The sequence below is a fragment of the Sturnira hondurensis genome, unplaced genomic scaffold, assembly GCF_014824575.4.
Source record: "Sturnira hondurensis isolate 20B ecotype Veracruz unplaced genomic scaffold, ASM1482457v3 Scaffold0015509, whole genome shotgun sequence".
Lineage (NCBI taxonomy): Eukaryota > Metazoa > Chordata > Mammalia > Chiroptera > Phyllostomidae > Sturnira > Sturnira hondurensis.
Window position 1 is genome coordinate 8,147,134 of NW_028088140.1, and position 26,872 is coordinate 8,174,005.

General features: G+C 53.7%; 1 protein-coding gene across 1 annotated transcript in view; it reads right to left on the minus strand.

The window, feature by feature from the left end:
• Nucleotides 1-21,682, minus strand: part of CCND2 (cyclin D2) — a 28,786-nt gene extending 7,104 nt beyond the window's left edge. The window contains exons 1-4 of the mRNA XM_037064705.1: nt 21,198-21,682; nt 19,186-19,401; nt 16,460-16,619; nt 7,640-7,788 (exon numbers count right to left, since the gene is read on the minus strand). Of these exons, the coding sequence (XP_036920600.1) occupies nt 7,640-7,788; nt 16,460-16,619; nt 19,186-19,401; nt 21,198-21,392 (720 nt within the window). The 5' untranslated portion in view covers nt 21,393-21,682. The remainder of the gene's footprint in view (nt 1-7,639; nt 7,789-16,459; nt 16,620-19,185; nt 19,402-21,197) is intronic.
• Between the last annotated feature and the right edge of the window lie 5,190 nt (nt 21,683-26,872).

Below are 26,872 nucleotides of genomic sequence, written 5' to 3' on the forward strand. Positions count from 1 at the left end.
GCACTGGGCTGCTACGCCACTCACCCCCTGTTGAGAGGTCTAGGTGGTGAAGGCTAAAGATGTCATGTTTCTAGGGGCACTGGCACTTGAGCAGGAGACATTTGAGAACCTTAAAGCTTTCCAGTTTTTTTAAAAAGTAACCTAAAAGTGAAAGTTAATGTGGGCATTAACATATAAGGCAAAACAGGACACAATGAGTCAAAACTAGTCTTGACTGTCCCCTAGGAAGGACCTGCAGAGACGGAAGTGGGTCCAACTGTTGTTTTTTTTTCTGAAGCTGGGAGGGACAGCTCGTGCTCCATTTGAACACCATCTGAAGGAGCCAACTTGTTCTTAGGGGCTGTGTGGTGGGCATATCCTCCACCTTCAAACGCTAGAATCCTCTCAGTGCCGGGAGATGTGCCCCCGGGAGAAGTGAGAGGCACAGACGCAGCGGCTGTGCCCTTCCTCACTCCCCTGCCCTGCGTGCCTCACTGAGAAACACGGGGCCACTGAACTGAAGCTAACATTTCCCTCTCCCGACCCCTGTGTTTTCTTACGAGGAATAATGAACTGAATCCAGGCAGTTAGTACATGATGCCCCTTCTACTGCAGAGGTACCTCAGGAGCCACTGAGATTATGTTTAAAATTTGTTTTCAGGAGGCAGGGGAATGAATCAGAACCCTTCCAAACCAGTAGTCGTGGCTTCCGTGGAAGACAAATCCCACCCGAAGCATCCGGCATGAATCAGCGTTATCTAAAAGGCTGGCAGGATTCTAGCTGACTGAGGGACCGTGTGTGCATGCACGCACATGTATGTATGCTGTGTATACAAACAGACAACAGCTCTGAACCATTAAATTAAACAAGGAATGTCCGTTAGGTGTCAGCAACAAGATCTCTTTGAAGGGCTTCACTCGGCACAGCTGCTTGGTGAAGACTTCCTGCTACACAGTCTCTGTGGAAGACCCTGCCTCCCCACAAGGCACCTCATGCCTCCCAGCCAGTCCTGCCTGGTTTTCCCGCCTCAGAGGCTCCATCTTGCCCCCATGGAGAAGTGGGTAATCTGGGCCACATACCCCTTACACCAATAATACGGCCACGTTGTTGACCGCAGCAGCATCCCGAAGGCCGATGGTCTTCCAAATGGGGAAGACGGGGATCCACAAGCTAAAACACTTGATTCAGAGCCATGCAGAGTCTTTCCTTTGGAGCTGCCAGCGTTCCTACTTTTCCTGGTGCTGGCCTTCTTGTCCAGCAGACTGAGACCTTAAAGGAAGACGCCCGAGAGAATCCCACAGGGAGGGCTGGGATATCTGGCAGTCGGTCACTTCCCCTGGACTTTCAGAGCCGCGGGAGCTCAGTACAACACTTGCATCCAGTGTCGCATCTATATAAGCTCCAGCCACAAACATGTGCACAATAGTTTCTGAATAAAATGAAAGAAAGATTTCATACAAAACATACGCTCTCTGCGTCCTTCACTCCCTTTTTATTTGCCATTAAGTCACTGCTGAACTCGGCCAGCTCTTGGTCCTCGATGCTCTTACTGGAAGGGAAAAACGACTGAAGCAGTCACCCCAGGAATGGGGGACCCTGAATGCCATGCCCTGGTCTCTTCTCGACTCATCCATGACAGAGCAGGGAGCTCAGCTCTCTGGGGTCGATCACGCCCCCATTCCTGAAAAGCTCCCAGGGGTCTCTGCCTCTGTAGGTTTCCATTCTTCATAATGGCTGGGCCATTAGCAGCTCATGTTTCAACTGAACAAATCTCTTGCTCTTAGCTAGATGGGGAACTTAAGGGCAAAGGCCTGTCTTGTGTGAATGCCGTCCAACGTCCTACTCTCAGATGGTAGAGAGTAATGTCAGCATCATCAGCATCCCCTTCCTTGTGACAGTGCTCATCCCTCCCTGAACTTGCCAGGAGCAGGTGGAAGGAGAAACGGTGGTGCTGCTACCTGCAACCAGTCTGCTAACTGCACTCAGCACCCTCGTCCTGCCTGCCTGCGGAGCGCCTGGGACTGGGGTGGGGCAGGCAGTGACCTGGAGGACAGAGGAGCCCCGCCTTCCATCCGGCAGAGCTGCCTGTGCTAGGGGGTTGAGGGGAGAGGAGGCAACAGAAGAGGGGGCTAGCTGAAGAGCTGGAAGGGGAAGGAGGCAAAGCTGAGAAGAGTGGGATAAAGTATTTCCAAAGGGCAGAATTGTAAGACAACACATACAGATAATTTCAGAGTATGAGAATTTGGGAGTCCGAAGGGCTTTTGGAGATATGACAGCAAAATACCCTTATTAAGCTACAAACTGAAGCCTGGCTTGCCTCTCAGTTACTAGCTAAAAGCTAAGAATGGTCTTAAAGAGGCAAGTCTCCCAGTTTCAGAACTCTTTTTCCTATGTACCTCATTTTCTTCTCAGCTCCAAGTAAAGACACGTAGGCCTGAGAACCTCCAAGAGAGGAGACGACCTAGCCCAAGTGGCTGGAAAAAAACTTACAGCATCCCCAAGAAAGAGATGCTACGTGCATGTAAATCATAGCAGCTCTGAGACCTCTGCTTTCCATCAGCCTCCAAAAGCACCAGCCATTGTGTTACGATGCCCCAAATTAAGCTGATTAAAAGGAGAGCCATAATGCTCGTCTGTCAGCCTGGACAGGTGGCTCTCCACAGTGCTGGGGGTCGGGCAAGCCTCCAGCTTCGATGATGATAGGCCCCCTCCTTGCCCCTGCCCCCAGCCCCGGAGCCCTGACAGAGCGTTTGTGATCTCCAACTCGTTACATGGGCCCCGGACTTCCTCTGCTTGCTGGCTCCAGCTCCGCACCCTGCACCCTCCTCTGCCTCCATGAATGAGCCGACGGAACTCCTACCATTAGCCCTCAGTGTAACTGCATCACTCCATTGTCACCACACACGCACTGCACTCAACAGGGGTACAAAGAGCTGAATGAGCCCCAGACCCGCAGCCAACTCAGGCAGAGACAACTTAGGAAACTATCTCATTCTTCCTTTCTTCACAGGCTGTTTGGCTTATTTCCTTGCATACCAAATGAGGCCCACAGAAAAATAAGGCAAGCGAGGGAAGCATCAGCCTCCAGTTCTGCCCTCTCCCCACTGCAACCCCAAGCTTCCTTTCCAGCAACTCTTCACAAGGTTCTTGACCACAGGCCCTGTACGGTCCACGGGGAACAATCTCAGTAGGACTGGCCTTTAGGACAGGCTGTGCTGTGAGGTGTTGGGGCTTCTAGGTAAGGGGGGGCCAAGACCCAATGCTAGGGAGCCTAGGAATAATGCAGTCAGAAGAGACACTTCTTCCACTTCACTGCAAGCTGTTGCAACAGCTCGCTGACAACCAGGATCATCACTCGCCATGAGGACCCCCCCAGGAAGGGATAAGCTCAGGCCCTTCTCCGGGCGACATTCAGAATGAGAGAGCTCTGATGTAACCTAGGCGGAAGAGGACAGATATAATGCCCAGGTGATGAAAGTCTACGTCTCTCTGTTAAACACCTTCCAATAATTTCACAACATCATCACGGCCTGTCAGTTTCAATTCTTCTTTTTCATTCGGCGAGTCAGTAAAATCTTGTCATGTGAAAATGAAATGACTTGCTTTAAGAGAAAGTCAGATAAATCTTTCCAAGGACCCTGACATATAATTCACATTAAGAAATAACACAGCTTTCGGAAAAAAAGCTCTGGAGAGATCAAAGGAGTAGAAACACACTGAGACCCCCATGCCCACTCTCTGTTCTGCCCCCTTCCTCCCCTCCTTCCCCGGCGGTCCTCGGCCGTGCTCCCCAACGCCCCTGCCAGGCGGGGGCTCTGCAGAAAGAGCCAGTAAAAGCTGGGTCTTGCTCAAGAAGTTCCACAGACAAGTGGAGAGTAAGATACATGCTGGCACAAGGCGTGAGTAGAGTGCCCGGGGGACGGAAGAAGAACCCTGACTCTGCCTGGGGAAGCAGGGAAAGGTTCGAGGGGGCCGGGGCAGCTGATCTCTCCTCCCACACTTACCCTTGGCAACGGAAGCCCAGTAGAGGTTTCACCAAAAGCCTGAACTGTGTCTCTGGCTGGTGCCTGTTTTTAGCAACACTTATGAGTGGAAGGAAAAAGTACTTAAAATATACCACCCTCTGAGACTTTTATTCCCTGTAAAACTGTCAGGCTCCTCACTCAGCTTTCTGTTTGGAATGAAGCATTCCGGTTTATTTTGGCAACCAGAGGGAGCAACAAAGACCAACTTTCTCAGAGCAGCATGGGTCCCTCCCATCAAAGCTTTCCGCAGAGGCCAGGGAGCCATAGCAGCTCATCTGGCTGTCTCAAACCAATCAAGGGGACCCCCTTTTCCACAGTTTGACCCCTGGCAATCCTGGCATAGCGAAGGCCATGAGCTTGAAGAGACCACAGATGACGAGGTGCCTGGGGCTGCGGGGTTCCAGGGTAGGATGCTGGCTCCGCCCGGTTCCAACTCAGCGCCTAGGGCCAGGGGGTGAAGTGCAGTCCTGCACGCCTGAATTCCTGGGGGGGAGAGCCCCACGCGAACCTGTGGGCCCTTCACAGCATGGCCCAGGGACACTGTGTGCATGTGTACTCGTACACCTGTGTTTTATGTGACAAAATATGGGTCACACAAGAATTTGCCATCTTAATCACTTCTCAGTGTGCACTGGCACCAAGGCCGTTCAGTCTGCTGGGCCAGCACCAGTGCGCCCCACCCCAGAACTTTGTCGCCAGCCCAGACCGAACCCCACACCCATCACCAGCACCTCCCCGCACCCTCACCCACCCCTGCCCCAAGGCCGTGGTCACCTGTAGTCTGCCTTCTGTTTGTATGAATTTGACTATTCTGGGAAGCTCATATTAAGGGGAATTATAAAATAGTCGCCTGTTTGTGTCTGCCTTATTTCACTCAGCATGTTTTCAAGATTCAACTACGTTGCAGCTTGCGTCAGAACTTCATTTCTTTTTAAGGCTGAGTAATGTTGCTGCATGTTCAGGCCACTTGTTTTTCCACCCCACAGGCATCTTCTGTCGAGTTCAGGCAGCTGGGAAGTCTGCGTCTTACACCCGGCCTGGTGAGCACCTTCCCGAGCTGACTTCCTATTGCATGTATAGTTCCTAACACATTATGTGCCAACCACTCATCTGTGGTCTGCATTTGGGAGGGTTTTACATACTTCACTCCTCATTCTCCATACTGTTGGGGTAAGTTCCTTGAAGGCAGGAAACTCATCTTTTATTTTCCATGCACCAGCCACCCCCACACTCTCCCCCAACTTCTACCCTAGGACCTTGGGCCCATGCCCTGCTCACAACACGACAGTCTGCAGCAAGCGGGCCTTCCACAAACACTTCCAGAAGTGAGTGCGGAGTAAGTGCGTAAATGAAACACACTACTTCTTAACTCACAAAATGGTAACAGAGCTCAGGAAGGAAAACTCACCTCCCCTCTAAAAGCTAAGGCATTCTAAATGCTAGCCCTCACATACCCCTTCACTCTAAGCTGCAGCGCTTCAGAGAACACAAGCTGATGGGTGGGAGGAGACTCGGCCCTGGAAGTGAGGCACACACAGATTGCCTGGCCCAAGGCTGCTCAAACCTTTCTGCTGAGAACTTTCCCAGCAAGAGAGTGAGCAGAGATAAGCTTGGAGCTTACTGAGGGCTTGAATTGTTTTCTGAAAAAAATGGTATGAATTTAAATTTTAGATTCTACTAGGTGCATGCTTGTTTTTTTAACATTAAAGTGTTCAACCCCAGGCCCACCCGTGAGAAGGAGGCATGCCCACATACCCCCAGTTAACAATTGGGGTTTATGAAACTGAGGGGTGGTGTGCGTTTCACCAAGTCTGCAGCCGAGTGGACTGGCTACATTGTGCCCGAAAGGGGCAACAGTTTCTGCAGGATAGGAGAGCTTAGTCTGCAGTCCCGAAATGCAAGGCATAGCCCGAGAGCCTCAGTGGCACCCCAGCAGTGACCTCTGTCCATTTGAAACTAGTAAGGGATGACAAAGAGAGGGATGGGAGAAGGCTGGACACCCACTGGGTGGAGCAGCAGGTGTGGAAGTATCTGAACAGGTTACAGTGCTTGGGGGGGGGGGTCAAACTCCTGTCCCTGACGTTTTTGTCTCTGGGGAGGTGGGGTGGTTCAAGAGAGGGCTTGTCCTAAGCTGGTTGGGAATCTTGGTTGCAAGGCAGCTGTAACGTGAGATGTTCAGAAAAGGGAGGAAGTGCGCCATTTCTACAGCCGTAAGTTCTGTCCAAGGTTTGTCTCCAGAGGATTCAAAAAGCTTTCTTCACCTGAAGCTGCACATGAGGAGTCATTTCCCCCTGTACTGGAAACCCCAGTTCGAAGCCTGCATTTTGGAGCCAACATTTTAAAAGCCTCTCTGAGAACCACCGCAGAGAAGGGCCCGGGTTTGCTCTAGCACACTCAACACCTCCCTGCGTCGTCTCCTGTGGGTGGTCAGAAATGCCAAGGTGGGTGGCTGAGAAAGTAGCAGCCTTAAGTTCTCTGAGGTTTAACCTTCTGCTCAGCGTCCCTGGTGGAAGCACTGGCCACAGGCCTGTCAACCACATTATCCCTAACTCGATATATTCCCACAGCATGACATTCAGAACCCCCCTGGAACACCCAGAGGGGCCGTCACAAAGTCCCCTGCATTCCTGAGCCTCGCCGTGGTGACTTACAAGGGCCTCGAAGCTGGCACCCCGCTCTCCAGGTACCTTTAAACCAAAGGCCTTTTTCAAATAAAAAGATCCCAGAGCTGCAGCAAGGATGGAGTGCAAAGTTCCCAGACCCCCACGAGAGCTTCCAGGTTCTGGTCCCAGCTCTGCCACTGCCCCCAGCACCCTGGCCCCACCTCCCAGGCTGGCTATCTCAGCGCTCTCACCTCCCGACCTCCCAGAACCACCATGGCTTGGACCTTTTGAGGACGGCAATCTCTTGGGGCTGAGGAAGAGCTTCACTTGACCCTGATCTGTCTTCTGGCAAGGAGTTTCCAACTCTGATAACCAGAATATAGCCTCTGAGCCTTCCAAAGGGCACTCAGCATGGAAAAATCTACATCTAATAATAGTTCCTAGCATTTGCACGGCACTGTATTCTTCTCACAGTGCTTTCTAATCCATTCCCAGGTTGAATGAAAGGGAAGCAAGGCAGGCAGGTGGGTCGAGGAGTCGGTCAAGGCCGACACCATTCTCATGTGGTGGTGGTGGGGTCTTGCATGCCCACCCCTCCAGAACAGCAGATCCTTGCTCCGGTTGCCCCTTCCCCTCCCTCCCTGTGCCTTCCAGCCCTCGTGCGAGCAGACGCAAGAGCGCCACGTTGTGGAGCACAGGCAGCCCCACATGCACACATGTGAAAAGGAAGCAATGACTCAGATGTACTAGGAAGCTCATGCTATGAGCATTACGAAGGAAAGTGAGTAACTAGCTTGCCCTCCCTCTCGCATCGGTCTGCGACGTTCTTTGCTCCGTGAATGGCACACAGACTTTCAAAACCTTCAGAAAAGGCCTTACCTACTAGATTTTGCACTTCCTTGAATGGGGATCTTAGATAAAAGAAACCAGCAGCAACAAAAATATCGCCAACACATCATCAAACAAACCGTCTCCTTCCCTGAGCTGAGAAAGGAGACGTGGTCACAACCAAGAAGGTGGCCACCACCTACCACGTCGGTGTTGGTGATCTTGGCCAGCAGGTCCACCAGGGCATCGCCGGTGAGCGAGCTCACTTCCTCATCCTGCTGCAGCCCACAGATGGCAGCCCCCACGCTTCCAGTCGCAATCATCGATGGTGGGTACATGGCAAACTTGAAATCTGCGAAAACAAGAGGCAGAAGTTCAGGGCGTGCACAGAAGGGCTGGGATCCAGGAGCCCCCCAGACTGAAGAGATTCCGAAACTGAATGGGGTGGGTCGGCTGCCCAAGTGACCCCCACCCTGCAGACCCTGCTTCCCGAGACTTCCACGCACATGTCACCCTTCCTTTACTCTCCAACCCTCAGCACCCGGGGAGAGTACGCAGGACTATCACTGGAGATCAACCATTACACCCTCATCAGATGGGTAAGCTGGTTTAGATTTTATGGCCCTAAGATCCCATTTTCTTGCTGGGGGAAATAAAAAGTAGTTTGCTAAAGAAGAGCAAGATGAGGGTAAATCTGTAGGGCCCCAACCCCCTCTTCTCCCATTTCTACAGAAGCGAATACAGAGGACGCTCCTGTACAGAAGGCTCAGCTGGGGAGCCTACATGGCTGTGTTTCCTCTGAGTACTCCTCAAAAGGGTCTGGTGGCCAAGGTCGCCCCTGCGCTGTCCATTGAGAGGACACTGTCCACACAGCAGCCACATAAGGTGCACACAATCATTACACTAGCGTTGTGGAGGAGAAATCTGACCCTGCTGACCATCTGAAACGACCCCTCCGCCTGCCTCGTGTTGATGTGTTAGAAAGATTAGTTTGCGCACTCCTCCTAGTCACAGTCCTAGAGTGGAGCGAATCTCGCCCAGTGAGCTACCTCTAGTGTGAGCTTCACTCCAGTGAATTTGCTACAGGTGCAGCTGGGGTGGGGTGTGTAGAGGGGAGACACGGGTTACACTTCAGCTTACAGCATAAATATTAGGTTGAACCTTCACAAACAGTTCCAACTAGTATTTCCTCTTCTTCCTGTACAATGCCAGATTGTAACAGTTCACGGAAGCACTTTCACCAGTGACCACACTGTCCACTACAAGTCAGTGGTGTTCTTAGGAACATGCTGATCGCTGCCCCACGCACGCCTCCCTCCTGACCCTGCTGAGTCCCATTAACACAGGAGGCTTGGCCATCTGACAGACCAACAGTCTGTCTTGTCTTTCTCCTTGGCTTTCTTTCCTTAGCCCACTCACCATTTCTACCCCTTGAGGGACACACACTATGATGTTCTGCCTGAATCTGCTGCCCACCAGCCCCTCCAGTCCATCTCCATCCCCACGGACGCTAACAAAGCCCAGCCCCCTGCCTCCTGCTCTGCTGTAGGTCTCTTCCACATGGGGTCACAGGAGTGTTTCTCTGCCCAATAACCTCATTAGCTTCCCCCTGTGACATTCATAACGCAAAGGAGGAAGCCAGCCCATGGCCCTGGGCCCACAGAGGCCTGGGTGGGAGCATCTGGCTGGGAAGAGCGGGAGGGTATCCCTGGCCCCCCTTCCCTTCACTCAGGTCCCAGACTGGAGACATACACCTCATGTGCACCTATCGTTCTTGTCCCTCTGCATGCAAAACTCCTACCTATGGCAAATTAATTAACATCTGGAAGCCAGAAGGTACATACAGGTGGTCCCGGGGTGCAGCATGCACTGGAGTTAAGGACTATAGCGGCTTCTTGTTTTGCTAGGACAGCACAGAGGAGGGCATCCTAGTGGTACTGTCTTCTATGTCCCCAAATTGGGGAGGGAGCACTATGCGCACGGAGACGGCTGCCTGCTGACAGCTCAGGGTAGCACAGACAGGGCAGAGCCTCCGGGGGCCAGAGGAGCTGCTAGAAGTCGGTCGGGCTAGCTGCTGCCCCACTGCCACCCCTTATGGCAGCAGACCAGTGCGCTCTGGAGCCTGGAGCGGCTGCCCAGCTGGTGCGCTTCACCAGACAGGAGGCAACGTGGGCACTAAGAAGCCAGGTGCAGACTGTGGGACCTTGAACGGGTCACTTCCTCACTCAGGCCCTGGAATGCCATGTGTCTAATTCAGGGTGAGGTTAAAATCAGCCTTTCTTCTAACCTCCAGTTGCAACTCATTAGCGGGGTCTTGAAATTCATTAGCGGGTCTTGAAATTCATTAGTGAGGCATGCCAGCATTTTTGGTTGCTGTTTAATGGATAAGAATAGGATAGAAAGTATCAGGAAGTAGTACATGTAGTAAGAGTAAATACCATTTTGAGAAACTTTGTAATAGTCTGACGTATTTACGTGTCTCCTGAGTTGTGTCATAAAATGTCTTTGTCCCTTTATTGTTCAGGTCAAAAAGTTTAAAGACCTTAGGCTAGCTAATCTCCCAGGCACCTTCCAGCTCTCATTTGCTTTTTTACTCAAGTATCTGGAATAAGAACGGCTCCCAAGGAGAAAAACAGGGAAGGGACAATGGACGACAGCATGGCTTCCGCCAGCCAACAGTCGCAGGCATCTCGTTTGGCATCAGGAGCTACTCCCAGGACCACCTCACAGACACACCCCTCTGCTGGTAGGGGAAACAGCAGAGAAAAACACAAGACTGTAGCATCTGAAAGGTCCTGTCCTTGCAATAGCTCTAGATAGCCAACCCCCATGCTCACCCATTAAAGGTTCTACCTAATCCATTCAGCCATCCCTGGAAACCTTAAAACTCTGGCTATGTAACGGGACTCAAAAATGCTCAGGATATCCACTTAAGGTGGGGGGAGGCCCAAAAACATGCATGGGTGTTAATATCATAAGCTTTCATAAATATATAAATACATATATACACATGCATAGAGATGAACTAGGAGCATATACAAAAAATGTACATGAAGTTTGCTACCATTAGGTTGGGGAAATAAAATGTTGTAAATTTTCTTTTAGTATCATTTTACTTTTTAACAAGTAAAAATCTGTGAGTCTCTTGGTCAAAAATTCTAAGAAGCTGTATCAGTACAGAAGACATACTCACAGTGAGACTCTGTCTCCACCCTTAGCTGCCCACCAGGACAGGTGAGATGTCTGTGACCCCCAAGATCCCTCCTTCTCCTGAAGGAGAGTGAGAGGCAATGAATTTGCCAGTGACCCATTCTGACTGCGTTATTACCACATGTTCCTCCCTGTTCCAGACAAAACGGGTGGTCCCCTCAGCATGTTAAAACACAGTAGTATGACACGGCACGGTGCATGCCAAATGACTAGGTGTACACATTGGTAACTTCTACAGAAACTTCTCAAGGAAAGGAGGTACCGAAGTGGATAGAAGCACTTGGAGACACTTAGGAGGATTCTCCAAGGAGTTGGGTGGGATTTGGGCAGCAGAGCCAAAGAGCTCCAAGAACCAGAAGGGGGAATGCACGGAGGCTGATGCCCTGAAGTTGTGTGAAGATGGGCATATTACCTGGCCTCTCTGAGCCTCTGATTTCTCACCTGCAAATAAGGATAATAATTATACCCACCTCACAGGGTTGGTCTGGGGACTAACTAAAATAATCCATGTAGAAGAACAGCGCCTGACTCATGGTAAACAACCTGTCAGCCGATGCCACACCATCATCGTCCTCACCACCACTGTCCTTACCCCTGGGACTCCCTATGGAGTTCTGATGGTCAGCTCTGACTGCTGGCAAGTCTGTTCCGCGGGAGTGAGGAGGAGGGCACCAGTACCCCCGACGTGGGCCGGTGCCGAGTGAGCGCAGGCCACACATGCCCAGACCAGGAAGACACAGACTCTGTGCTACCTGGAGAATCTACCGCGCCCCCTGGTGGATAGATCCCACAAGTGACCTAATCGAGTCTCCAGCAACAGGTGCTGACTTGTCAGCAATGGGAACAGCTAAAGCCAAACAGGGGAACAGAAAGGGGTCGTGGGCATACAATAAATGAAAGACAAAAGGTGGCGACTCTCCTCCCAGTACAGTCCACGTTCATTCAGGTGCGCTCCATCCAAAGCCGAAGAATGATGCCCACATACACGACACCTCTGCCCTGGCACAACCTCCCCGGTGCTAGTGAGGTGGTGGGGGCAGGGGGTGCACCTGAGGGGAGCCCAGCTCCACGGTGAATGCAGGCAGCTCTGAGCCATCTGCTTGTTCATCTGTGTGGTAGGGGTGGTGAAATATTAATAACGATGTAAGATTCATCTGCTGTGAAACATTTCCTTCATTGATACCAGTGAGTCAATGACATCTTGAGAGGTTAACTGACTTGTCTAATGTCTAATGCTGGGCCTGGGGTTATGGCCAGGACTTTGGACTCTGGACCCAGTGATCTTTATAACTTACCAGAAGGCAAATACTCCTCACGGTCACCTCCGGTCCTCTTTCCTATCATGGGTGGAAGAAAAGCCCAGAAGAGCGAGCCCTGGCTCAAGGGTGAAAGGGGTGGGCACTAATCCCAGCCACAGCATCCGCAAGCTGTGCGACCTGCACAAGTGGTTCTCACCAGCCAAGGGCACCACAGGGCCTCCTGGGGGCCACTGGGATCCTTCATTCAGGGCAAGGCAGTGAGACGTGCACGTTTGTCGGCTTGGTATTTGAACTTCTTGTTAAGGTGTCACTGCAGAGTTATGCGCTAAACAGGTTTAAAATCATTGATTCCATGGCCTTGCGGGTAAATTTAGCACACATGGTTTTTGACCCTGGTGGCCAAATCCTTCAAGTACAAGAACGACTGCTTTGCTTTTGCTCACCACTAGAGGGCGAGAGGCTGAAGGGCCAAGAAAAGAGAATTGACCCATTCAGGCATTTATCTGTCTCTACCCCCTCCTCCAACCTTTAGTCAGGTGGAAGTTTAAAAGGCCAGTTTGCTCCCCAGCCAACGAATGACGCTGGTGGAACACACCTGGCCTACCATCCCCAGAACAACACACCCTGTCCTTGTGGGGCAAGGATACCATGACTAATGCCAATTTAACTCCAAAGGCCTCAGTGTGAGGAAGAAGGGAGGGAGAGGCTGGAGAATGGCACGCAGCCTGCTCTCATTCATCTGACAGCCAGATGGGAAGTGAGATAGCCCACATTACACTGCCTGTCCCCACAGGGGGGCACTTACAGAACCAAGAGTCTGGGTTCTTCCCAGTTCAACTGGCCACTTCCCCTCAGCCCCATGACCTTTCGGCCGTGGAAGCCACTGGAGGCTCACAGCTGGAAAGGCAGTTTCAATTCTTCCTTCCTGGCAACCAGGGAGGCAAGCCCCCCTTTCTGGATCAGAGGCCAAGTCGCTGGCCCTCTCTGGGCCCCCACTGTCTCGCTGTAATTGTACCTGCTGGGGGAAAGTCATCCGGAAGAGCACACAGTCACCACTGTCGCAGGGGCTCAGTCCCTGAGGAGGCAGCCTGGGAGGGGCCCTCCTATGTTGGCACCAATAGCCCAGTAGCTCATCTGGAGGAGATGTGGGGTGTCATGGGCAGGGAGGTGAAGCATTTACTTCCCCACTCCCACACCAACATCAAACTCAGTGCCACTGGCTCTTCTAAACTAACTGGAATCACCTGTGGAGCGTGATTTCCTGCCTCAAGAAATCTCCTGCCCCAGCCGAGTGGCCTCAGTGGCTTGGAGCACAGTCCCACGCACCAGAAGGCTGTGGGGTGGGCCTGTGGTCAGGGGGCATATGGAAGGCAACAGATTGACATTATTCTCTCACATCAACATTTCTCTGTTTCTCCCTTCTCCTCTCTATAAACATGTCCTTCAGTGAGGATTTTTTTAAAAAGAGAGAGAGAAACCTCCCAACACAGGAGTGCAAACCTTCCCAGCTCGCAGACCCGGGGGCTCCACCATGAGAGCTAGAAGCAGGGGGTGCTGAGGCTCAGCATCCGGGATGCTTGCCTGGAATCAGAGCTGAGGGGAAGGGGATGTTGGAAGCCAGTAGTTGCGAAGGCCTTGGCCTCAACCCACAGCCTCGGCTGCCCAGGACAGCTCAGAGGCAACTGCCAGGCAGTTTGAGGCAATCTCTCCTCCAGAAGCCCCTGGCGGAGCAGGGAAGGGCAGGAGGGCACCTCTCTGTCTTGCCACCATCTTACCCTTCAGCCCCAGGAAGGAAGGCTGACTTTCTGCTACCCTTCCTGAGGCCCCTCGGTGCTCTCCAGCTTGGCTCTCTGTTCCCCTTTCACACATACACACACACTCTCCGCAGACTGCACAACCACTGCCAGCTCTTTCACAACCAGCTCCTGCCTGAACCGAGCCATGCAGCCTGAGTGAGGCCACCCCCTCCTCCAGACTCCAGCGGGCCCCAGAAGAAGCAGGTGCGACTCAGTTCCATGACAGAAGACCCTGGATTGGGGGGCAAGATGTGACATAGAAGCAGCAGGCCGGAGGAGCTCAGCGCCACCTACCTGTGGTTCTCAAAAGTGACTCTGTGCCTGCTACTTACCAGTCGGTCCTGGGCACACCCCTAACCACCATACTCTGACCCCAGAATGTGGAATCTCATCTAACTAGAGGATGTTTCCTTCCAGAAAAAGCAGCCCTTGGCTTTTGTCTTGTCCATCCAACCGTGTGTACCTCCACACAGTGGGGATTCTGTATGACCAGCCTGAGGGCGGGTCAGGGAAAGGGGCAGGGACATCCTTTCTAAACTCTGGACACTTCTGAGAAACTCCCTCTGCTCTGACCAGTCCCATCCCTGGGGCTTAATACCTGGGCACATGGTTTTCCACTTGGTGAGAGATGTTCCTTCTCCTGTGCGTCCCCATCCCCCACCCAAAGCCAGCTCCAGGCTCCCAAAAGGCAATCTTCGTGACTTCCTCTGCCTCCCCTCAGACTTCCGTCCTCAGTCCCCGAATCCCGGGCTCCCTATTCTGGCCCCAAAGTTGGCAGCCACCCCAAAGATCTTGATAAGAAGGCCAGAAGTGGGGGATGGGATCCCCAATTTTGGAGAACGGGCCTGTACAGAACCTGGGCAGCTGCCCACGTTACTCAGCCCGCCAACCCTATCCCAATCACAGAGCAGAGAGGAGAAAGGAAAATGGGTGGACAGAACCCAAAAGGTCTGTCAGTCAAGAGACAAGGTCAAAGCAGAGCTCTGGCTATCAACAGGTGGGCAATGGGGGAACTTAGGGTCGGGGTCAGTTGTCCCGGGGCTAGAGAGAAAAGGACTGGTTGCCCCCTCCCTGCTAGAGTGAATCACGGCACAGGAAAGCAAAGGGACAGCAGGGCCTGGAAGTCAAAATGACAAGTCCATGAGACCTGACCTCTGGGGTCCAGGAGAGACAGTAGAAGGGAGGAAGCAGAATGGCTACTGTCTAAAAGCAGTAAGAGTCCACAGGGGCTCTGAAGAATGGCCCCTCAGCTGCCGGAAGGGCAGCTGAGTCTCCCACAAAGGGGCACAGGGTACACACCCACGAGGCCTGGTCAGTGAAAGGAATCCTGAGCCCTGGAATCAAATATGGGTGGCATGGAACCCTCACTTCGGGTCAGTGAAGACAAAGCACAGGATGCCCACTGGGAATGGAGGAGGGCAGCTGGGAAAATAATCACATCCATCTCAGTTGGAACATTGAAAATTGGACGGGCTGGCCTTTTCACAATTAGTACCACAGCACATCGCCCTACACATCCCTCAATTTACAAGTACTTCTTGCATACCTCTTCTGACTTTCATGTTCTAACCACTCTGAAAAGGCTGTGGAATCGTGAACTTACCAGCATGAAGACATGGAGGTTCAGAAAGGTTACGTGGCCTGTCCAAGGTCACCCGATGATAAGTAGCAAAGCCTGACCTTTTGACTGTGAACACCCTGCATGTACGCCCCTGCATTTTTACGACCATCTGTGCACACTCGGGAGCAACAGGTAACAACACTGTGCTGAGGAAGGTAATCCCCCCAAGTTCTCACCCATACAATTCGTACTGCTCTTGCCAAACTTGAGCCAAACTCCCCTCCCGGCAAAACATGTCAGATCTCAAATATTTCTGACTGTGAAAGTATTCATTCCTGAAATCTTCCCCTGGAATGATCAAGTCCCAGGTTCTCCCCCACAGCCACTACTGAAAGGAAAATGGTAGACACTAGCCAGGGTTCATTTTGAGACAGTACCAAACCATACCGGCTTTAGTTTATTTGGAAAATGCAAAGCAAATGGGCCGGCAAGCACTGTTATCAATTGTGGAATCAATGTGGTGGGTGAAAAAGTTTTCACATGAAAAAGCCCCTTGCCTGCTGTTTCCACTGCTACATTAAAGCTGCAACCCAAGTCAAAACAGCAGCACATGGGGGAGTTCATCAGAACTCAGGCTCAGAAAGTGAGTCCTTGCTGAAAGCCAACCAGGTTCACTCCCCCACCCGGCAGAGGGAACAGCCAGGAAGCCACAAATGCCCCAGAGTCAAGAGAATTCCTTTGGCCTCCCTTACCTTACCACTTCTCAGGGCAGGCAATGTTATTTATCTTGACAGTGTTCCTTTCACCTACCTGTATTTGCCCCCACCCCTGAATTTCCTCTTAGGCTTATCTCCAAAGCCATCCTTTTCCTCAAAAGATTAAAGATTTAAACACAACCAGAGAACAGTGTATATAATCTTCAAAGAGCACTTTAGACATCATAAAGGATGTTTTACCAGGCACTATTTTTTTTTCCTTACCACACCTGTCCTCATAAACCATTTATGAGTCCAGTAGAGAATGAAAGTATGCCAGCTCACACGAAGAAAAGAGCAGCCCAAGAATGAAACCTTGGACTCCAGGCTACTCAGGAGCACCCCTCCACTAGCCCCCAAACCCCAGCAGGCTTCCCCTTGACCACACTCCGCAAAGGGCTAACAGGGCTCTTCCACCACCCCTTCCCCAGCCTGCTCCTACCGGTGGCACACAGAGCAATGAAGGTCTGTGCATGCTTGCGGATCACAGGCAGCTTCTCGCTGGGCTGGGGCAGCCTGCGCAGGATGGGCTCGATGAAGTCATGAGGGGTGACTGCCGCCAGGTTCCACTTCAACTTCCCCAGCACCACCAGCTCCCACTCCTGGTGGGGAAGAGAGGAGAGGAGGATAAAATTCACGGGCTGACCTGCATGGGGGCAACTGGCAGGTTGGGATCCAGAGTTTTAATGATGCTCATTAGGACACTACTAGATTGTAAGGCCGCCCATTCGTCAAAGTGCCCCTAAAGCTTTGAAGTTGCTGACGGCTCTTCTTGTGCTTCAAATGTCAGGCTCCCCTGAAAATAATGAGCCCAGGTTGCAGTTGCCAAGATTCTACTTTCTTGTTTCTTTTCCTCTGGCTGCCCTGCCCCCACCCACCCACCCCCGACTCCCATGCGATGCTGTTGCCTGCCCACCCGCCCAGAAAGTTGAACCTACAGTTCGACGCTGCCAAGGTCACTGTGGCCCTTGGGGAGTAATTTATTGTATATGTCTCCATCACTGGATTAAGTCTTTTTATCCTCATGGAAAAATGATGCACACAGATAAAGCTCAAAATAAGGTTCCTTGGCCCAAATCCTTGGCAACCAATTAGCTTGCTTGTAGTTGGTGCCAAAAAAATGCCACTTTCCTCTGCTGTTAAAACTTTCTCCTCGATACGTACATGTGGAATGGCTGGGGCTACGATCTTCAGCCACGGAGCACCCTTTCACCTCCACGTTCCAAAGGCCTTTGCTGCTGTGACTAAAGGACCAGGATGGCCATCAGCAACCCCACTGTGCACCCGAAGGTGCCTGTCCAGCGTTGCAGAATCTCAGTGCAAACTCGGAGAGGGAACAACACAACTTGCCTCCCTAGGGCCTTTCACCAGCAGTAAAATGCCTTGCTTTTCTCCCTTATCGACTTACATCTGGGGAATTTTGTCCAAAGGTGAAACAAGCTGAAAAGAACACCTTGAAAACGTGTAACTTAGGGGAAAATGGGCCTATCAACTGGTCATCTTCAGGAGCACAACAGGCAGAGAACCCAGCTTGCCATGCACTCTGCCCCCCACCCCTTAACACACTGACTCCCTTCCCTTTGCTGGGCCAGGGACCAGAGCCCCAGGCCTGTTTCCCCAGTACCCACTAACTGTGGGCCTGGGGCCCGGGGTTGGTTCGCTTCCTCGGGCTCAGCTTTCTCAGCTGTACAATGCGAGGACTCCTCCAGACCCTGACTTTGGGGATAAAGAACAGGGGATGAAAAGGCATGTTTGTCTGCAGCAGTATAAATGAGCCTGGCTGGTCCTGGAAAAATGGAGAGTCCTGAAGGACAACTCAGTCCACCATCATGTGGAAACAAATCAACCACATGGAAGATTAGTGTTCCCAGTCTCCTGTGAGAAAAACAGACTGGTTGCCAATTTTAACAATTTTTTCTTTACCCACTTTAAAGTCTGCCTTGGCTTTGGGCAGTGTTGGGGTAAAACAAAATACCTCGTTGGCTACTAAACAATCCGTATCTTCTGAGACATCTTGAAATTTCAGCCCTTCCTGTCTCACTGGAGAATATGAGTAAAAACCACCCATCTTGTACTATTATTAGAGGAAGCAGATCTCCCAGAAGAAAGCACCTTTCTGGGCCCCTCGGACCAAACCAGAAGCAGCTGAAATCTGGCAGCGGTTCAAAGGTGAAGTCATTCAGGCCCCTCTACATGCTCGGCAATTCCTCCCCCACCCTTGCACATGTCTGCCACTAGATGGCAGCGCAGTCTCAGAAAGGAAGGCCTCTCACAAAGACCTCAGTGCTAGCAGCCTGTTGGCTCTGTGGACTTTGTGCAGGCCTTGCCAGTAAGTAGGGGGAAGGGGTTATGAGGAGGCCCCTCTTTCTAAACAGTGTAGAGAAAGGTGTGCAGACCACTGAAGGAGGGCCCCTTTACCAGTCCACTGTCACCACATGGACGTCTTAAGTGTGCAGCTGTAGGGAAAAAGAGTTAGATTGGGTGGGGAATAGGTTGGCTGGCAGAAAAACGGTCAACACAGGAGCCCCAACACAGGAGCCCCGTGGTTGTAGGGTCACAGCCCCGCTGGAGGGAGGAATCCATGTCTCCGATTCCTGCATTCCTGTGACCAGGGCCACATTCTGACTGCTCCAAAGTCAGTGAGTTGATACTCAGTAAACAGCTACTATGTGCAAGTATCTTGAGACTTTATAGGTACTTCAATGAGGCATGGCCTCTGAACTCCAGGCTCTCAAGGGACACAACACGACACATCGCCATCATGTGAACACACTGCCTCCCATGGGAAGTTGAGTTATTTTTTCACATTGAAAAAACAGTGATTAAAAACTTGGAATTTTATTAAAGTTTACCACGGTGTTCTGTGCCTCCCCTGCACGCACGCACGCACGCATGCACACACACACACCACTGCAGATGAATCTCAGCAGGACACGTCTCCCCAAGATCTTCGTGCGCATCGCTTCAGTATTTAGCAGTGTCCCGCACACAGTGGGGACACACACACACACACACAAATCTCTCATGAAGAGAAATATCTCCCATAAGAGTGAACATTCCGGTGACAGGTAATTATTCTTCGTCCTACGGATTTGTTTGGAGAACTGTGGGTAGAAGTGTAAGAGGCAAGGAGAGAGCTGGAAGAAGGAGAAAGGGGACAGTGGTTACCAGGAGTTCCTGAGGCTTGATGGAGTTGTCGGTGTAAATGCACAACTTCTCTGCCGTCAGGGGGATGGTCTCTTTGAGCTTGGAGGCCAGGAACATGCAGACAGCACCCAGGAGCTGAAGATGGGTCTTTGGAGTCGGGACCCCAGCCAAGAAGCGGTCCAGGTAATTCATGGCCAAAGGGAAGACCTCCTCCTCACACTTTTGTTCCTCGCAGACCTACAATGTGGGAAAGAGTGGTAGGGAGGGGGTTGAAAATAACATCAGGAAGAGAAAACATGAAAAAGCATAACATACAGGAATTACAAAAAATATTTTAATTGTTTGTGGATGGGGGAGGGGAGTAGATTATGTGATGAGAATAATAAAGATGAGGAAATTGGGGTGAATCTAAATAGCCCATCCGTGCTGGGGTCTCCCCAAAAGGCTAAAAAAAAAGAGAGAGAAAAAGGTGAATTAAAGATTCGAAACGGGGAGGCAAGGGGAGGCAAGGAAATGCGCGGCGGCGCCCGCAGCTCCACGCCGCCGCTCCCTTTGGCTCCTCACTTCTTCGCTCACTCTAACTCACTCACTCTCTTTTTTGGATTTCGTCATCTTTTCAAAAAATCAATAAAAATATTCTGGAGGCTCCGGGGGTCTTCTTCTTGGTCCCGGCCGGACCCCCAGACCCTACTCTATCATTCCCGACAATTGGAAAAAATGTCCCGGGGGGTCCCCGCGGTCCAGGCACCGCTATCTGGGGGCCGGGTGGGAAGAGGCGAGGCGGGGAAGGGAGGGGGGGCGGGGAGGAGGAAGAGCGCCGCAGCTGCGGCGGCCGGAGTCGGCGCAGGGGGGGACGGTTTCAAAAAATAATTAAAAATCGAGGAAATATCCTAGAAAAGCCCTTTTGGCGTGAAAACCCCCGAGAGGCCCTAGACTTCCCGAAAAGGAGGTTTCGGGCGCTGGAAAGGTCTGCTTCTTGACCCCCGGGGCTTTGGATCCCGAGGGGAAACTCGAAGGGGTGAGAGCCGCGGCGGGAGTGTCCGGCTGCGGCCCACAAGGGCAGAGACCGGGGGGCTCGGTGACGAGCCGGGGGGGAGACGAGGACCTGGGCGCCGCCGCAGAGAGGCAGGGGGCCCTGGTCTCTCCTTTGGGGGCGCCCCGATGTCCACCAACACACCCCTCCTCCTCCCCTTCCTACCCCACCCAAATCTCCGCACGGAGGGAACCGAAGAGCCAAACTGTAAGTAACCTCGGGGAAACGGGGGCTGGGGGAGAGGCGCGAGGAGAAGTGGTGCGGCGGCGATAACGGGGTGCGAGGGGAGCGGCGATGCCGTCTCGCCTTTCCAACTAGAGTTTTGCAAAGCAACATGGCGAAAACACCGCAGGTCCAGAGCTGTGCATACGTGGGCACACGGCTTACTATCGGCAGAGATTGGGAGCAAGAGTAAAGATTTGCTTCTTTTGGGTTCCCCTAAAACACACGTTTTCTTCAGTGTGACTCCAAGGGCTCCTAAATTCCCCGTTCTTCTCCTTCGCCCTACTCCCTCCCCCTCCCCCCTTAAGTGCCAACGCGGAGTCTCGACCACATGCGGGGACCTGGGGCTAGGACAAACGTGCTCCAGCCTTTAGGGGGGCTTTTTTATTTTTCTGGGTCCCGATTTCACGGTCCTACTCCCTTCTTCACTGCACTGAAAGCAGTCGCGGCTCCGCAAAGGACAGGTCGGAATGGGGGTGGGAAGAAGCAGCCACATGCAGGCACACGCGCTCGGGATGCTCCCCCACCCCCGCCCCAGGACAGCCTCGTTTCTCCCAGATTTTCCTCCTTCCTCCACCCTCTCCCCCAGTTTATCTTGGGTCCTGCAAGGCACAGAAATAAAGCCACGCGTCTCGCTAAAGGGCGCGGGGTAACCTCGGATACAGGAAAAGGGAGGTGCTCACGGTGGCTGTCCCTCTCCCAGCTTTAGGGTCCCTACGACGAGGGCGGGGGCGAGAATTCGTGTGGGAACAGAAAGAGCGTCCGTTTGTGGACCTACCTCCAGCATCCAGGTGGCCACCATCCTGCGCATGTAGGGCTGGATGTCCTTCTGCACGCACTTGAAGTAGGAGCATTGAGGCAAGTAGCGCTCCTCTATGGTGAGCAAGTTCTGCAGAACGCGGTCGTCGTGCAGCAGGTTGCCGTCCGGCACGGCCCTGCGGACACGGTCCATCTCGCAGCACAGCAGCTCCATGGCCAGCGGGTGCCGACGCAGTCCCCTGGTCTCTTCGGACTGGAAAAGTTTTTTGGAGGGGGGAGGGGAAAGGGTTCCCCTTACCTCCTTCCTTTGACTAATTGGGGCTTTCGGGGCAAAGTGAAGGGCAGAGAAGGGAAGCAGTGGGGAAAGAGACGGGCGGCGGGAGAGGAGAGCCGCGGGGTCTGCTGACTCTGCCTGCCCTCCCCTCCAAACAGTCTAGCTCTCCCCAGCTCGCTCTCCTCTTCTGCTCTGCGAGGCAGTGACGCAAACTGGATGGGCAGCTCTCCTCCCTCTAGCCGCGCTCCCCTCTCTGGTTCCTCCTCCCCTTCCCTCCTCTCACGTCCCTCCCCTCCTCCTTTCAATCTCTCCCTCCCTTTCTCCCTCCCTCCCTCCTCCCTCTTTCCCCTCTTGTTATTAAGGAGAACAGCAGCTGGCCCGACCTAACTTCAAACGCGGTCCCCCCCCCTCCCCACCCCCACCCCTCTCCTTGCTCTCCGAGGCCGTCTCCCTCCATCCAGCCCCGCATGCCAGGGGCCCCGATAGGGAAACCCACAAAAAACACCGATTCCTATTTATTCCCTTTAATTTCTCACACAGTGTAGATGCTTCATAGCAAAATACGACCCTCCAACCCGGGCTTCTTCAAAACTCATCGTGTTACTCTTGCTCATGTACTGAAGGTCCAGCTCTGATGGGCATTTTACTTGAAGATAGGGGCGGGCTCAACTTAGAAATAGATCTCTTCAGTGAGAAATAAGGAGTGCAATTTTAGAAAATTGTAACCTCGCACACCCAGAGATAAAAGTTGTGCCCTGAAATTTATGTTCCTGACCATTTAGAAACCGTTCTCCCAGCACCCCCGCACCCCCCCCCCCACGCAAGGAGTGTGAGGCGAGGAAGAGGAGGAAGGGGAGGCGTGATGGGGGGAGGAGGCGGCTTCTCCGACGTGGTAGAATGTGTCCCTGGGCGGGCTGAAACCGCCCATTTCTGGGGGGCGCTACGGGCGCCATGGGGAGACCCGGCGAGGCGCCCGGAGCTGCCGCAGGCTGGGGGCAGGGCTGTCAGCAGTTCCTCCGCGGCCAGTGGCCACGCAGGAAAAGCCCGCTTCCTCGCCCCTGCATCTGCTGACAGGCCGCCCGAGGTGTCTGCGCCCGGCGTGGCCACACTGATACAGCTTTCTAGGAAATAGCCCGGGAGGGGGAGGGGAGGGGTGGCGAGGGAGGGGTTAGGTTTGGCTCCCCCTCTGTCTCCCCGCATGAACGCCACCCGTTCCTTTTCTCTGAGGCCCCTGACTTCCACCCCGGGCCCTGCATTTGTATCCTTGTCGACCCCTGGGGTTTACGCTTCGATTGCCAACTAGGCTTTCTCCCGGGCAGCTGGACCGCGGTGGAGACGCTGGCCGAGTAGTCGGCTGTGACACGTGCTCGTACACGTCCCCGGGTCAAGGCTGCGTTCACAGGGGATACGGAGGCCTTTCCTCGCCTGCTTCCTCTAGCCACCCCACACCCTGTCTCTCGGTGTCGTTTCCCTTCGGGAGGAAGGGGAGTGAGCCCAGCACCCCAGTGTGTTGGCTCGACCGGCACGTGCAGCGAGCATGAGGTGGTTCGGGGCTCTGGACACAGCGAGGCTCACGGAGCGCCTCCTTCCCCGCGGACTGGGGCCCGAAGCGGGGTGTGGACAGCAAGTGCGGGGGCGGGCTGCCGGGTGAGCGGCTCCCTCGGTGCCCTGCGAGGAGGGGGTGGTGGAATAGAGGAGGCGGAATAAACCAGAGGTGCTCCGATTAACTCTGGCCCCGGGGCCAGCCCCTAAAAGAGGGTGGGGCGGAAGGGGTGGGGGTGGGGGGGATATCGCTTTAAAAGGGTGAGTAAGAGTTTGGGGCGCCGTCTCCCCTCCCTCTATTTGCATAGCCAATGGCTCTGGGGCTCCTGCTACTGCGCGCTGATTGTTACCGGGCAGATTACTTTTTTTTCTTTTCTTTTTCTTTTTTTTTTTTTTACTTTTTTTTCTTTCTTTATTTCTTTTTTTCTAGTAGGACGAGTTCCCCGCTACATCAAAAGGAAGCCAAGGCAGGGCGGAAGGAGAGCGGGGACAGGCGGGCGAGGCTGGGGAGAGGCCGGGCGCCTCCGACCTTATCAATAGCCGCGGGAATTAGCGTCCAATCTACTGTATAGAAAGAAAGGGGAGGGAAGAGGCTGGTGAGGAAAATGGCTAATTGCTGAGGAAGCCATTAGCTTTCGGAAAGCAAAAAAGCTCAATGAAAAACCCAAGTTGCAAATTCAAAATGAAACCCTCGGTAATGACAAACGCTAAGCAATGACACGCGGGCTGAGGACAGTGTTCCTCGGAATAGGGTTGGTCCCTAACAGTCACCTATTGATTTCACTCAGCCTGGACTTCCCGACTCAAGCTTTTAAGTCACTCTGGGTAAATACATTAAGTTACATTTTAAGACCCCCATAAAGGAAATTCTCAAAACGTAACCTCAGCCACCTTTGAATGGATCAAAGAAAGCTGCTGGTGGGTGGGGGCGTGAGAGAGGTATTTTTAAAGTATAAATCTGCCCTCAACAGGCAAGGACAGAAGTTTCCAACCTCTCGATAACTGACCGGCGCGGTCCCCTCTACACCTCCCTGTGGGGGCAGCGTCCGCAGCCCAGGGTCCCGTGGAGGGGGGCGGGGAAGAGCCGGGTGGTCGTCCTCTGGGCCTCTCCGGCTCTGGGGAGAAAGCCTGGGTGGCGCGAGCCCTCCAGTCCCTGGCCCTCTCGCCTTCCCTCCGCCCCTACCCCTACCCCTACCCCAACCCCAGTCTGGCTTTGCAGAGAAAATTCCGTTGAGGAGTGGGGCGGGGGCAGAGGTGGCTGAGAAGAGGAGGGGCGTGGGTGGCCTCCCCCTTCCAAATTCACTGAGACCCACAAGTTCTGACGCTTCCCGCGTGGCAGGCTCGCCTTTGCAAGTTCCCCCATTCACTTCCCCTTCCTATCACAGACTGCTCCCGAACACGAGCTTCGCCAGGGAGCAGTCCCCAGTCCAGCGTCAGTCTCCAGCACGTGGGGTGGGGCGCGACCGGGTGCCGAGGTTGGCAGGAATGTCCCCGGGAGGCTTGGACTGGAAACTGAGTATTCTCTTTTGGTCGCAACTCCGACCATGTGTTAAAATCTTAATTTTTCTGCGTAAAAAGCACTCCACCTCGCACGCGGGAGGAAATACGCGTTGCCTCCTCGGCAAAGGTGCGCATTTTCTTTTGAGTGTAGACTTACGTTTAGAGAAAAAACAAGCACCGGTGCTGTGGCTTTAAAGTAAAAACTGGGTACTGCAGGGGGGAGGGATAGGGAGGAGAAAGAAAGAAAAAGAATGTTGGTTCTTCCTTATCCCTTTTTCACCCCTCACGGGAAAAAAAAAATATCCTGCCCTTGTTAGTCTCCATGATAAATTTGAGTGAACGCAATTTTTATTGGATTTTTACTCCTTCCCTTGCCGACTCCCCACTCCTTATTCTTTGCATTTTGGAGTTTCAGTTGGAAAGTGTACAAAACCCTGTAGGTGCAGGGTGCAGCCAGGGTGTTGGGTGTTTATAGGCACATTTCTGCAGGAACTTGCAACGTTATGCGCATATACTCCCAACCTCACCTGGCGGATGCCGCCCAGACAGGTGATTCCCGCCATCGCCGCCAAGCTTCAGAGTCGCCGGAGTTCGAGCCCCGCTACCTCAGTATCGGGCCTCTGAGGCCAACATGGGGGAGGGAAATGAGTTCAGGCTCAGGAATGGGGGCCCTTGCCTTCCTCTACCTCCCCCGAAGAGTAGAACTGTGTATGTGTTTCTCCTGAGGGATGGATGCTCAGACAACGCAAACCGAAAACCCGACGGTTACAGAAAAAGTAAATGACGACGTATGTCAGTCCCAGCTTCGGGGTCTTGGAATTCCGGGGAGGAACAGAGGGGAGTGCAAAACGAGGTGGGGGGGGGGCAGGAGATGCGGAATAAAAAGGAAGTGAGAGCAAACTAGGAAAAAATGTGCCAGAGAAAAAGCGGGAAAGGTCGATAACCCGCACGGGGGAAGGTGGGTGGGCAGGAACGAGCCGGCGGGAGTCTTCCCCAAGACTGGACCACGCGGCTTTAGGTGGGCACGGGCTTCCGGGGGCTTTCTCGCCGCCGCCGCCCCCGCCCGCCGCGTCCCCCGGGCGCCCGGGCTCCAGGGGGGCGCGCGGCGGCTCGGGCCTGTGCTGCGCACGTGGGGCGGCCGATGAGACGGGCGTGGGTCGGGAGGGGTTGCGCCTGCCGTCTGTCCGCCCACCTAGCATCTTTCTCCCCTTCCTTGCAAAAATAAAGAAGTAAAAAGACCCGAACTCTACCCCCTCTTCCTGTCTGATTCAGATATACGACACGCCTCACGCGGCTGAAAATAGCTCTGGAAATGCATTAGCTTCATAAAAGTTAATTTCCCAGCTCGATGAGGGGCGGGGGGCGCCCGGCCCGCGGCGCCGGCGGGGCCCTGCCTCCCGGGAGGAAAAGGAGCCGGCCTTCGCGGCCCCTCGCCCTCCCTCGGGCGCCCCGGGAGGGGGCCTCTGGGCGGCGGAATCGCGCCTCCGCTCCGTGAGCCACCACGCGGCTTTTTCGCGGAATTTTGACGTCACCCACACGTGGGGGAAGGGGCTGGGAGAGCCAGAGGAAGCGGCGGGGGAGGGGGCCGGCGGGCGGGGAGCGGCGCAGGGCGGCGGCCGCGGGGCCGCGGGGGACGCACCGGCCGCGGGCCCCGCAGCGCTGCGGCGCCGCCGACTCGCGGGCGCGGAGGGCTTGCTGGCCCTGCCCCAGACCCCCGCCCCTGCCATCTCCGCCCCCACAGAGTTTGTTTGTTTATGTGATTTACTTTGAAATCCCGAGCAGCTCCGGACTCTGAAAAGGGCGTATTTCTTTGGTTTGGGGTCCAGTTCCGCTCGGCAGTGACAGCAGCCGGAGTGTCGCGGTGGCTGGTCGCGACGCCCCGCCACCCGGCCCCTACCTTCTGCCCCGTGCGGGGCCGCAAACGCGTCTCTCGGCCCCGGGCCGTGCGCGCTTCGCTGACTTTTACACCGGGAGCGTTTCGCGCGAGACCAGTTCCTCCCCGCTGCCCGCCCCATTCACTGTTTAAATACCAGCTGAGCTGGTTGACTCTGAGATAGTGTCGTGAAAGGTCTGTCTTCGGAGGATGGGTGTGAGCACAGTCACGCCGCTTTTGCTCTGTTAGGAGCAAATTCGTCTACAAACAGGCTCGTCCAAAGCGCCCCACGCACAGACGGGCTAGAGTGCAGGGGCTCCCCTCCCGCTCCCGCAGGGCCGCGTGGCGGGTCCGGGTCTGGACGGGGAACCAACGAGCCTGCGAAGGCTGAGAGCTGCGTCTGCAGAGTGAGCCCACGCACCTTCGTTTCCCTTAAACTTGGGCAAAGTTTTTAATCTTTCCATCTAGAGGGTACTATCTGAAATGCCATTTTTAAACCCACAGT